General features: G+C 56.2%; 1 protein-coding gene across 1 annotated transcript; it reads right to left on the bottom strand.

Moving 5' to 3' along the window:
- Positions 1-4752: 4752 nt before the first annotated feature.
- OSR1 (odd-skipped related transcription factor 1) lies at positions 4753-11911 on the bottom strand. Its single transcript, XM_069494746.1, has 3 exons — positions 11634-11911; positions 6462-7158; positions 4753-5683 (listed from the first exon to the last, which is right to left on the bottom strand). Exons 2-3 carry the CDS (start codon positions 7124-7126, stop codon positions 5548-5550), a joined length of 801 nt encoding a protein of 266 aa, XP_069350847.1. The 5' UTR covers positions 7127-7158; positions 11634-11911; the 3' UTR covers positions 4753-5547.
- Positions 11912-13354: the final 1443 nt, after the last annotated feature.

Here is a 13354-nt window from a genome sequence, read left to right as displayed (position 1 = left end):
ATGGCAGCAAATAGCCAGAACTGGGGTGACTGGTTGAGAAGAAGAGCATTCCTGCAGATGTCTCCACAGAAGAGCATTGTGTGGCCACTTTTGCTTTAGGCTGGGATGCTCTAGCACAAGTCAAAGAAAGCACAGATCCACAGGGGGCTCTTTCACTCTGCAGGCCAGTCTTTGAGCATCTCCCTACCTATGCAGTCACACTTGCCACATACACAGGCCCTTTCTTCTGCCCCACAACTCAGTCTGCCCTAGGTCATTTTGACTCCCTGGGTTCCACAAACCAGTGGCAAGTAGGGCACTTACATTGGGCCCTGACACCCTTTCTCAACCAAACATAATAATTTGTGAATTGATTAGTCCACTTGGTCCCCATGGAATTGAAAAAGGGTCCTTTCAAGTTTTCCCAGAGGTTTTAAGACCACTAGCCTAAGTGATCATCTGCTCTCTTATCCCATTTCAGGATCCCAGCGTTATGATAAAGTGAAGATGCAGGGAGGCTCCTAGAAATAAGGCAGCTTGGGAGGCAGGCTACTTAAGAATGCTGGGAGAAGCATTTCTAATGCAGCTATTCTACAACATATTAGGGCTCAGTTTTTGGTCCAAGTAATGAATACACGATTGACAAAATGTGTATGACTCTGATCCCTTCATCAGCTGCATGAGGTAGGTGGGAAGAGCACTCTCCTCATTAGAGGAAGAAAAACTGAGGCTCAGAGAAGTGCAAGGACTTGTCCAAAACGTGTGTATGTGTGTGTGTGTGTGTGTGTGTGTAAAAGCTAGAACTGGGTCTTCTGGCCCTTGCCACAAACTAAACACAGCTTTTAATTCTTCTTCTGCCACTGACATGAGGTTTGACCCCAACCTAATGTTTCATGTCCGTCGTGAATTTTTCATCTGAAACATGCCGGCTGGGCCTAACCACCAGTTTGGCTCTAGAGACTGGCCAGAAAGTCGGGATGAACGGGTGGAGTGGGAGATCAAGGCATTCTGCCTGGCTGGGGGTTGATATCTCTGCCTCAGAGACGGGCTGGGATCCCAGCGGCCTTTCTGACTACCGCTCCGCGCACCACCCCTGCCGCCTCGGACCGGAGGGCGGTGTTGGCCTGGAAGCTCCGAGTCAAGAGACTCCAAGTCCAGGGTCTCCAGTCCGCATTAATCCAGAGCACCCTCTTCCTGTCTGCATCCCTACCACTCACATACGCCAATGACTGGATGTGCCCACCAGGTCAGTGTCCTCCTGAGTTTGGGATCCCTGAACGCAGAACACAGAACTGGGCAGCGAATCCCCAACACCGGCGCGGGGAACCGTGCTGCAGCAGCGGCGCCACTGGCCAGCGAGTTCCTTCTGCGCCTGCGCGGGCGCGTGCGCGGTGGACAGGGAGGCGCGTGGTGGGGCAGGGCCGAGTGGGCGGAGCGAGTATGCCGTGGTCGTTGGTGTGCCGAAACTCTGCTGCAGGGGAGACAGTTCTAAACCAGCGGAGTCGGGAAGAGGACGCTGCCGGGCGCCGCCTTTCACCCAGGACACCTGCCAACGCTTCGGGTCTGCGGATCCTGTCGCTGGGGACCAACCGATTCGTGGGACCTCCGTGGGCAGGATTCGTGGGGCGGGGTCGGGAAGTGTGGGTATCCTCGCTCTAGGAGGGACCCATCTGTGACGTCATAAAGCTACGTAAATTGGAATGCCGTAGTATACACCGGGGAGCCCTGGCGCTGTAGCCGGACGCCTGGGTGACGTCACTGTGTCCTCGGGAGGAAGCCGTGACCTCACAGCACCGCAGTGCTCTGGGAAGTGGGACGCGACGCCTTTGAGCCAGCTCTCGGAATACCAAGATTCTAGGGGGCTTAGAATATCACAGGTTCCACGTTTGTGGAGCTAAGGTAAAATCAAGGAGCTCCAGCCCATTCTACTGCGTACCTTATCCCCCCATACATGTGAGTAGTGAATTAATTAGCGGCAAGGAGGTACACCGGAAAGCATTCTTTAGTGCGACCCCACCCCTAACCACATGCTGGAAGGAGGAGGTGGAACCCGAACCTCTTTCTCCTATGAGGAAGCCCCTGCAGGCTGTTCTTTCTCCAGGGCTCACCCGATCTCTTCCCAGAGCAAGCACCTGGCAGCTCCAGGGTCTCTTGTGTCTTCTACTCGTCCTGCGTAGAAGTCAGGCCGAGGCCGGCTAGCTACCCCACCCGTGCACACAAACCGTAGGCCCAGAAGCTTTGGGAAGGACCCCAGCTGAACTCCAGATGCCAGCTGGCCAGCCTCTTTCACTCCTGAAAACTGGCCCCAGCCACGCTGGGCTCCAGAGACAGACACTAGGACTAAAGAAGCTTTTTGTGGTGGGGAAGTAGGATGGGAAGAGGCGAGGAAAGCTGCGGCTTTCTGGGGATGTATGGGAAAAGAGTTGGGGCAGGCAACCCTCAACTGTACTTTTTGTGCAACCCACACTGAGTATGAGCAGTAAACTGGGACACCACGTAGATTTCCAACCACATTGCCTGGGAATTGTTGCCTGCAAATGGTCTGGTCGCCCAGGGCCCCGCCTGCCTTTCCACCTGCAGTTGGTGTTTCTACACAGTCTATGAATCACTGCAGCGAGCTACACTGAGAAGTGGTTTCTGTATCCATCAGGATGGCATCAACCGTTGGTGGAGCAAGCCAAGGCATTCTGAGGGAGCTGGGAGTCCCCAGGCAGCACCCTGCCCCAATCCCTACCCTCCATTGAAAACTCTGCACTGGAAATCCATTCTTTGGAGGATGCACACTTGATATTGAAAGTCTGTCCTTTGCAGGGCCTAGGGTGTGGTCTGGATTCATGGTGCTGGAGGTGGAATGGATCAGAAAGGATAAACACCGCTGGCAAACCTCCCCATTTCACAGCATTTTTGATGTCCTGCGGCCTGGTGAGCTGCAGAGGGTCTATGTGTCCTGGAACGTGGAGGGATGTGAGGGGCTAAGGGACACTAGTGGTTGTCCATCCAGGAAAGATAGAATCCCAGAAAGAGCAAAAGGACTAGGGAGGGCTCTCTTTTCTCAGGCCCTCCGCTGTGCCCAAAGCCATTCTTAGCGGCTGTGTGTGTGTGTGTGTGTGTGTGTATCCACGCACTTATCTCTCTGGAAACAACCACAACCCCCAACATCAAAGGGCCTCATAAAGGTACTAATGTGGCCCCTGCTGTTAGCCCTAGCACCAGCCATGGCCAAGCGCAGACCACACTACCGCCTGTGCTGGTTGGACCCAGGCTATCGACGCCCAGAACCTACTGACTAGGCCCTCCTTCCACACACCCAGAGGTCCCAAACCTCTGGGAGGAGGACTTCATTCTCTTCTGGGCCGTGTCCTGTGGACCCAGGCGGCAGAGGGATTGGGATCTTGCCCGACAAGTGGAGATCCCTCAGGCCAGTCTAGACCCAGCAGCGCCCTGCCCCTCATTCGCAGTGGGCCACGGGCCAGTCATGGTTTTGGGGGCGAGGCCAGATATTCTCATAGATGAGTGGCAGCCAGGATCGCAGCGGAGTTTCCTGGGGTTGTTGGCAGGAAACAGTGAGGTGCACCAAGTCTTAGGCCGCCCCTCCAGGCCTGTCCAGCAGGGGGCAGCGCGACTCTGAACGCGGAGGGCGAGGCTCCTCCGCGCTGGCACGCCCCGCCACAGTGTCAAATTGGGGTCCCGGCCGAGGAGTTCTCGCCCGAGCAGGGCCTGGGAGCATTCCCAGAGGAGGTGGGGACCCGCAGGGCAGTGAAAGGCGAGAGCGTTTTAACTCCTGGAGCCCCGGCCCGCTTTCTCAGCCCGCAGGGCCGTGCGCGAGGCAGAGATTTTTGGTCCCTGCTGCAGGGAGGCTGGGCCAAGTCGCCTCCGCGGCCGCTGCGCCCCCGGCCCCTGAAGCCCAGGCGGCCGCGCTGGGCTTGGGAAAGGCCACGGGCGCCACCGCCTGCGCGTTCCCGCTGTCAGGGCGCTGGATGGGGGAGCCCCGCCCCGCCCCAAGCAGGAGAGCCCCGACGACCGGGCCTCCAATTGTGGGAAAACAAGACGCCCCGGGGAAGGTTCTATTTGTGGAGGGTGGACTCAGATTTCTCTTCCGAAGCGTCCCCGGGCCTCCCAGGGCGCCCGCCCCCGCCATTCCCGACAAGGCTTTAAAACTGTAGGGAATCTTCATCGTTGTGAAGCCAGAATCCAGACCGAGGGACAAACCCCAACCATAGAATTATGTCTAGGGTATCTCAAGGGAGGGAGAGAGAGGCTTTGGGGAGGCAGCGCTGATTGTGTATTTGCAACTGGGTTTTGGGACCGGGTGAACGGGAGAAAGTGCTGTTCTGAGGCTCAGTGAGAGCGAGTGTTTTCCACCCCAAGCAGAGGCCGGTGGGGGCGGGGGGGGGGGTACAGAGGTGATATTCTGTACCCTTAGCGGATCCTAAGCGACCATAGCACTCCACTCGGAGTTGCAGGCATTTCTCGCGGCCAGCGTGCTGGCCTCAGGCTCAGCTTCTTTATACACTCAAAGCCCTTTGGAGGTGAGGAGTGGGGAGACTGAGACACTAACATTAAGGCGGAGAAGCAAGAAAATAAATACGTGGTGGGGCAGAGGCAGACCGACACTGGGAGAGAGGGGGGTTTCTCCATCCATCCCAGCCCCGTCCTCCTACTACGCGGTGGGGGGAATGGGACAGGCTGGAGTATAGCAGAGAAATCTGCGCCTTTCAAAGAAAGGAGCAGCCCGGCTTCCAGCATTTGAGAGGGAAATTACCCATCCTGCAATGCCTGTAAAATAATCGTTTATTTAATACTTAAAAAAAACTCCAGTGATAAATGTCCGTTACCGATGGTCAGCATAAAGTGCCAATCGCAATACAACGCCCGGCTCCTGGCCGATGGCTCCCTCGCGGGGTCGTGGCGGCGCAGCAGGGGAGCCGCGGACAGGGCCCCCTCCTGCCCGCATGCCCGAGGTCCGAGTCCGGGAGCCCACGGCCGCTGCACGGCGGGAGCTGGGAGAGGACGCTCCCGGTCCGATGTCGCCAGGCCGGGCGGCTGAAGCAGATACAAGGATTACACTTTTGCGGGCTCCCGGGGTGGGGATGGGGACGGGAGGAAGGGTTGGAAGCTGCCAGGGAGCAGAACTTCTTTTCCTCTCTCTCATTCCGCAGTCAGAGTTACAAGCTTATATGGTCAAAGGAAAAAATAATAAAGAAAACGTACAAAATAACCATAGAAAAAGTAATACTTCTGGGAGAGGCGCCTCTGCGGCTCCGCGGAGCTTTCTTTCTTATTTTAATGAAGTTTCCCCTGTGCCACTTGAGTACCGCCTTTTGGCCAAGAGTTTAGCCGCGTCCTGGGGGAGCCGCTCGGCTTGGGCGGTCGGGGTCACGGCCCCGGGCTGGGTTGTGGAGTGCCGCGTGCGCCAGGGACCCAGGGGACAATGTTGGGGTAGGGGAAGGTCCCCGAGCGCCTCTCCTGCTGTCCGCCAGAGTCGCCTTCAGGCTTCCATCCCTTTGGAGGAGGTCCTTCTGGAGGAGGAGTCGCCTTCAGGCCCAGGGTCCTGGTGACCCAGAGACTCTAGCATTTAATCTTGGAGGTTTTGAGCTCCTTCACCTGTGAGTGTAGCGTCTTGTGGACAGCCAGAGTCCTGGACTGGCAGAATCCTTTCCCGCACTCTTGACACTTGAAAGGCTTCTCTTTGGAGTGAATATATCTGAGGGCAGAAACAGAGAGTTAATCCTTGCAAAATGATTCAATGCCATAAACGGTTGCCCAAGATCCCCTTCCACTCCTCTGAGGACCTTTCCCTCACAGGAAAAGGGGGGTGTGGGGTGCCAAGTGCGGATGGGGCAAAATGCTGAGTTTGTGGCTGGAGGGGGGAGGTGAAGGAGACGTTTGGGCAAGTCTGATCCGTAAACAAGTCCAGCCAAACAGCCCACCCGCCGTCCTGAGGAGGAGGGGCAAGCTCAGCTTCCTTCTCACACCTGGTCAATCCCGAAGGTGAGTCGGGGAGCTGGGGTGGGTCAATTTGCTAGAACTGTGCTGTCCGGAGGGTGGCCATTAGCATATGTGGTTATTAAAATTAAAATTACTTAAAATTAAATAAAACTACAACTTCAGTTTCTTAGGCGCAGTTGTTGCACATTTCAAGTACTTAATTTTCACGTGTCACATGTCATGTTTTCCTTCCTCTCAGAAACTTCTCTTGGACAGCCCTGAGGATATAGGAAGGGGGCTGAGGAGATCCTGTGCTTGCCTGGAGCTCAAGGACACCTGACTTAGACTTAGGTACAATTCATCCCAACATTTTCTCTGCTCAGGCTCCAAAACCTATCCCTGAGCGTCCTATGGTTTCCTTCTGATTTTAAGGAATTCCCAGAAGCTGGGAGACTTGGAGCCAGTAGGGGGTCTCATGAATCTCATTAGGGAGGAGGAAAGTGAGGCCAGGAGCAGTCTGTGAGCTTCCCCTTGGGCCACCCACAGTGCCGCACCTGTGGTCCCGTAGGTGGTCTTGCCTCCGGAAGGCTTTGTGGCAGATGTCACAGGTGTAGGGCCGCTCGTCAGTGTGCGTCCGCTCGTGGATCAGTAAGTTGTAGGACTTGGTGAAGTGGCGGCCACAGAACTTGCAGACGAACTCCTTCTTGGTCTTGGAAGGCAGACGTCCCCTCGTGGGCTTCTTTTCTGGAGACAGCTTGGTCACATCCAGGAGGGCGCCCAGCCCACCCGTGGGGGAACCGGGGCCCTCTCCGCGGCCAAGTTTGGACGGATCTTCTTGCGTGGCAGCCAAGGCCAGGTTGGCGAAATCAAAGCGCGGTTTGGTCTTGAGCGCTGGACCGCTGCCTCCAGCGGTTATCTCGGGCTTGGGCTGGATGACATGAGGGAACCAGGGAAAGGCCGGCAGCTGGAAGCGCGCGTCCACCAGGCTGGACACGGCACCGGGCACTTTGGAGAAAGAGGAGCGCGGCAAGTGCACGGCGGGGTAGCCCAGCGTCCACTGGTGCAGGTGCACAGCATGCAACGCACTGAAACCGTATAGGTTGGGCAGGTGGTCCGAGGGCACTGTGGGCAGGCCGTTCACTGCCTGAAGGAAGGAATAGTTGGTGAGCTGCAGGGATGGGTGGATGGGCACTGGCGCTGGCAAGGTTTTGCTGCCCATTGTGGTAGCTGCAGTGGGTTCTCAATCTCGATCTGCAAAGAAAGGAAGAAGGGAGGGGGACAGGAAAAGAGAAGTTCAGGGTAGGTCACCTTCCTCCTGAATTCCAGCTCAGCCACACCCTCTCCTCCTCCCAGCTCAGGAGCTGCAGAGTCTAAGACCCCACCCAGGGAACCCACTGCCCTCCCAAGGAAGATGGGAACATAGGATGCCCCGGAGCCCTCTTTTCCAAACCCTCCCTAGTCTGAGGGACCCCTCTGAGGGCAGAGACACACAGCTTTATAAAGAAACCAGTAGGAAACTAAATTCTATGCAAAGCAACCAACTTAAAATAAGGGCCCACTGTATACGGGACACTGAGAAAGGCACAAGCACAGGAAAACTGGCATGTAGAAACTGACGGCCAGGCAAGCCTGGGTCAACACAGAATTACACTTCCCTACAAAAATAACAGGAGTTGGGGAACACACACACGTTCATGTGCAGATAAACAAACACAGAAATGCACACTGATGGATAAACACAGATTCACACATTCTGAAGTACACTTGACAGCCGAGGGCAAAGATAAACTATGACAACCAGTGTTTTATGGCACAACACTGGCTACGAAATGCAGAAACCATCACACACACACACACACACACACACACGCATGCACACAATTCACACCCCTCCTGGCTCCTGCATGTTAAGGTCTTCTGGCTGACCTTCAGTTTGGCTTCCAGAAGCCAAAGAAGTCGTGTCATCTTTCTCAAAACTCTCAACTTTGACCTCATGTTTGCTTTCCTGCCTTACTGTTAGCGAACTCCATTGGCATTACCCTCTCTGCAGTTGCTTGTTTCAAGGAGGGTGCTGACACCCATGATCATTTACTCACTCAGTCAGACATCTCACTCACACAGGGGGGCTTTGGCACCCACACTCCCCCACAGGAAAGGAGAGCAGGATCTTTAAGCTGTCAGAATGTTGGTGAGCCCTGGGCAGGTGGATGTGACTATGGGCAAGAGCACTGAGGTCAGGCCTCTGTTGCCCTGGTCTATGCACCCTCCAACTACAAGGTCAGGGAGCTTGAGTGAGGTCAGAGGGAAGCCACACTGAAGTGACCAGGGACTGGCATCTCTTGGCCGCCTTTTGCCATGGTCTCCAGACTCTGTGGAAAGGTCTGGGCTCTGCAAAGAGGACTTTTACCTCTACCTTTTCCAGACACTCCTAACTCAAGTCTGTCCAGTGGAGGAAAGGGCAGAGAAGAGTAAAGTCTAAAGTAGCAGGGAGCCTCTGGAGGCCCAAAGGCTGAACTTCTGGCTCAGAGCTTAGGGCTACTCAAGAAGTCATTGTCAGTGCAGGGTCCTTGAAACTCCCTTCTCCTTTCCCAATCTCAATCCCCTGCTGCTGACTTCTTTCTTTACTGCTAATTCCTCTCCTTCTCTTCCTCAGTCCTCTCCTCTAACCTGGAATAATAATTCTGCCCTGGGATGTGCAGGTCCCTGCTTGGCTCCTCAGTTCATAGCGCCCCCTCCCTAGGACTAGCAGACCTTTGGTCCAGGCCAAGGCCCAGGGTACACTCCTCTGCCTTTTGCTGCAAGCAAGGCTCTAAATGCCCACCCCTATCTAGGGATGTGCAGCACCTATTCCCAGAAGGAATGAGGACAATCTTGACCCAGAAAATCTTTTTCTTTGGAAGCTGGCAGGAGGGTCGCTGGTTATGTGGTGCACCCTAAGGAAAAAGGCCTGGCTGGGGATGCCAGATACAAACACCATAGACAGGCTGAGATTTGCCTGCCCAGGTTAAATTAGCAATCGGGTGAAAACCAAATGACTGCTGCAATTAATTCAGCTTCAGGGCTAGGGGAGGTACGTATCTGCGGTGACCCGGACCCTGGAGCTACAGCGCCCGCGTTGCCAGTAGAGCCATGGCCTCCGCACTAATCTTTAGTGCTCCAACACAGGTCGTGCCAGGGACAAACCGAGACCATCCCGGAGCTCTGAGACAAAGCAAAGCAAAATACGAATTGGGCCAGAGAGGGAGCTGGGACTCGTTTGGGTTGGGGAAGGGGGAGGAGGAGAAGACTCGCCAACTTCAAAGGTCGGCCGGGATTTAGGTGAGTTGAGCGCTCTTTGATTTGTTGTCACCTCTTCTTCCCTCCGGGCGCTGGAAATCAGATCCTTATCTCCTGGTCTCCGGAGCCCGCCTGGCGACGCGGAGGCCTCCGCTTGCTCCTCCGGGTGCTTGCCCTATGGAAGGCCGGGCGAGCGGCCGTGGCTGCACACCGGCAGAACCCGCTCCGTGCCCGGGTGGGAGAATCCACCAAACTCACCAGGCCTTTTTTCGCCTTCCGCCTAGAAGCGGAGAAGACCAGAGCGGCCTTGGGCTCCGTAGGGGGCCAGGGGAGCTCGCAGCTCCCATGGCTCTTGGGAGCCAACCTCTCCGGGCTATCTGCCCGATCCTGTTTCTCCCAACACTACATTTATTTTCCTCAGCGGCCCAGCCAGTTTCTTATTTTCTGCCGCATTCCGAGGCCAGGGCTCCCCAGGCTCCCGCCAACGACTTTGCTGGGGACGAAATTCGTTCGAGACGTGGCTCATTACACTAGTCTCAAAATGGGCCGAAAGCACGATCCGGTTTCAGGCGGTCAGGCTAAGAAAAAAACACAGCCTCATACTGGCTTCTCCTGCCGGAGAAGATGAGCGAACGCTGGCCTCTCCGGCTCCTGTTTCCCTGACCCCGGATCCCCAGTGCAAATCCTTTCGATCTTTAAACTCAAGAAAGAAAACGTCTCCCCAGGCCAGGCATCCACTCCGCAAGGAGCTCGGGCTTCTGGACCTAAAAGGTGCGAGTAAGGGTCCCAACTACGCACAGGAAAGGCAATCGCGCTCTGGCTTCCAGGTCCCTGCGCCGCCGCACGGGCTCTGGCGTCCCGGACTCGCGCGAGGGAGCGCCAATCCCGGGTCTGCCGCCAGCCTTATGCTGGGCATTAATGAAGTGTGCAAAGTCTATTAAAGTGGTTTATTCGGGGCTAATTGAGCGTGAGCAAGTTAACTGCTTGCATTAATGAGGACGGAGCGAACTCCATGAGCGTGCGCCTGGAGGAGCCCAGCAGTAACCCAAGAAAATCATCCTTGACATCGAATCCCCAACACGAGTGGTGACAGGCGTCCGGAACCCCGTCGGGAGGACTGACCAGCACCGAATACTTGTGTAGCATTTTCCCAACTAACGAGATCTAAGAAACCCACCGGCGAGGCGGCCATCCCTCTGCACTTAAATGCCCGCTGGGTCCTCTGCGATCTTCTCCCCAATTTTAATGAAACTGCAATTACTTCGAGGAGCCTGAGTTAGAACATCTACCCACCGGTCGCCCCCCGTCGCCTCCAGCCCTTCTCTTCCCTAAGAGGCTGTGAACACGGGAGACTAGCCTTGCACGTGGTTTCCGTTCCCAAGAGCCAAGGCGCAGCTCTTAGCTTGGACGAAATTTAGCAAATTATGGCAACAAAGAACCCCTCGCAACTACTTTACGCTCTCAGAGCCTACCTCGCTACTGCCCGAGTTGCTGAAAAAGGACTGGACAGTGGTTTTCATTCTTCTTATCAGAGACATTTTGGGAGAGAAATTAGTTCAGCAGGAAGCCCCTCACCTCCTTCCCTCTTTCCGCAGGTTTCTACCTTCCTTCCTGAAGGCTGGATTAGGAGGCAGTCCGGGGAGTAAAAGAATTCTTCCCTTCCAGTCCCCTGCCCCGAGACACTGAGGCTCCATAGTGTTTCCACTACTGCGGCGCGGGGGTCTCGAACTGGAAGCAGTGCTCTATGCCTCTGCATTGCCTCCCCGCACCAGGGCATTAGAGGGGTATGCTCTGGGCCTTGAGGACACAGAGCAATCACCCTGTAGAGAATATTCCTAAATCAGAGCGCGAGTGCGAGGTGGAGGTCGGACACGCAGTCCTGAGCGCCTAAGCATAGTCGGCCTCATACCGGACGCAGCACAACTCCTCAAAAGACAAACTCTCACTAAAGCGCTACCGGGCTGGGGCATGCACCTGTCCCCGGAGCGGTCGGCCGTGGCTGTGGCCATCCACTCACTCTCCCCTCCTTTTTCATCAGCTCAGTAAGGCAAGTAAGTCAGCCTGAGCTAGGAGCGCATCTCGGGAAAGTTTGTGCCCGCCGAAGTTGCTCCAGTTTCTTAAAGGGGGCCCACAGACTGACTTCCGAAGGACGCAGGCACCTTGCCCCAGGTCCCGCGGAGCGCTACGCGCTGGCGGCAGGAGCGGCGGAGGCCCGCCCCCTCGTTCCCCCGAGGTCAGAGGCCGAGGACTCCGCGCGGGAAGTCTCTGAGCCCGTAGGACCCCCCAACCATCCTGCTCTCACTTTCACAAAGATTCTGCAACATTCGTTTGGCAAGAGCGTCCTTCGGACACACGGCGAAAGAGAAGGCACCAGCCGCGCAGTGACAAGGAACCCGAGAGTCCTGCCCGCGTTCCCCTTACTGAGCTCGGGCGCCCAGGGTTGCAGTTACCTCGTTCGGCGGCGGTCCCGGGGCTGAGCACGTCACTGGGGCTCTCGCCGAGGGGACGCGGGAAGCCTGAGGCGCTGAAGCCCACCGGCACCCCTGGAGCTCTAGAGTCCTGACTCCCTCCGGCCGCGGGGATTCCGGGCGCCCGACACGCGGGAGCGCTCGGCAGCCCCGGAGTCCTGCCCGCCGGGGACGGTGAATCTCGCTCGCGGCTCCCTGGCTGAGTCTGAACCTGGAGCGGCTGAGAACGTGCTGGGGAAAGGCCGAGCTCCGACTCACTCATCCCTTAGCACCGAGCCGCCTACTTATTTTAATCCACCACCCTCCCTCTCCCCCCCCCCCTCCGCCCCTTGCCTCAGGATTCCTCCCCTCCCTCCCCGGCCCCTCCAACCCAGCCCTGCGCCTGCGCACTGAGAAAGAAAGTTTTGCTGACCCGGGCAACCGACTTTGGCAGCTGCGCTCGCTTGGCCCCGGCCTCTCCCGACCTGCGTCCCCTCTTCTTCAGTCCCGCGCGATCCCTTCTGTGTTTTTAGGCCCACAAGGGCACGCCTGGCGCGCGAGAGGAAACAGCCTCTAGCAGATGTGAGCGAGCTGTAATCGCGCGTTTCGAAGTCTTATTCTTGCGCTGCTAGGACACAGCCTGTTCCCGAGGAGGTGGGGGTGGTAGGCAAGAGCTCTATGCACTGGGATCCTGTCCCCGTAGATTGGGCTGCAGCGCACTTCGGAGCCTGGCAGAGTCGCCTCTCTTCCTACAATCTCTTTCCAGAGTCAGCGGACCCCGAGTGTGGAGCAGTCCCTGGACATCCAAGCGTGCTCACGGCCAGGGTGGCAACCTAGCAGCCCTGTCAAGTTCCTGGTGCAGGGGACCAGGGTCACCGACACAAGCGAGTGATGATATACCACACAAGTGCCTATGGCTGACCCCAGATCCTGGGTTCTGGAGTTCAGTATAAAAATCAGATGGTGAGGGAAGGAGACTAAGAAAGTTATTTTCCTGGGAAGCAGAACTCTCTGGGATTCACCTCAATGCGTAGTCGCACTCCGTTGTCACATATTCGTTTTAGGATGGAAGAGAGTTCAGAGAGTGGCACAAGAATGCCAGGCAAGCTGCAAAGTTGTCAGCTTCAGGGACTCTGAGTCAAGGAGCTGGTTCAGGTGGAGTTTGGAATCTAAAAGGAGCCAGGGTTCTGGCTGTGAAAAATTCACTGCCTAGGCTTTACTCAAGGTTCCTGTACCCTTCTGACTTCTCATCTCCCAGAGCTGACCTCTAGCTGACCCCAGCCCAACCTCTCCCTGCTGTCTCTCTGGAACACCGGGCTCTGGTCCCTGAGTTGGGTACTAGAGGAGTCACTGGTTTCCTGGGGGGCTTAAATGGGTCCAGATTCACATGACTGCATTCCCTGCCTTTGCCCCAGAGTTGCTGCTGAATGACTCTTGTACACCTTTGACACTGGATCCTGGCCTTCACAGATCTCTAATGTACTGGCACTGGGGCTCTCTAGAGGAGCTTCTGCTGAGTTTTTTGGGGAGGTGGGAGGGTTGTGATCCCTGACTTAGCGAGATAGTCATGGAGACTCTTCTCTCAAGGCATACTTGGAAGAGGCTATCCTTGTATCCCCAGGCCTCTAGAACAGAACTCCAGTCCCTGGGTAATTTTGGCTTATGCAGAGAGGAGGAAAATGGGGTACAGTCTTTGTCCCAAGGGACTGTACTCACCCAGTGCC

The sequence above is a fragment of the Eulemur rufifrons genome, chromosome 19, assembly GCF_041146395.1.
Source record: "Eulemur rufifrons isolate Redbay chromosome 19, OSU_ERuf_1, whole genome shotgun sequence".
In the NCBI taxonomy this organism is placed as follows: domain Eukaryota; kingdom Metazoa; phylum Chordata; class Mammalia; order Primates; family Lemuridae; genus Eulemur; species Eulemur rufifrons.
The sequence above is the reverse complement of the archived record's forward strand: the minus strand, read 5'-3'. Positions and strand labels throughout refer to the sequence as shown.

What these genes read in the sequence shown, in the direction of transcription:
- OSR1 (XM_069494746.1), bottom strand. Translation starts at nt 7,126, where the DNA reads ATGGGCAGCAAAACCTTGCCAGCGCCAGTGCCCATCCACCCATCCCTG. An exon ending in GACCACCTACGGGACCACAG is followed by an intron (nt 5,684 to 6,461) that starts GTGCGGCACTGT and finishes TTCTGCCCTCAG; the next exon opens with ATATATTCACTCCAAAGAGA.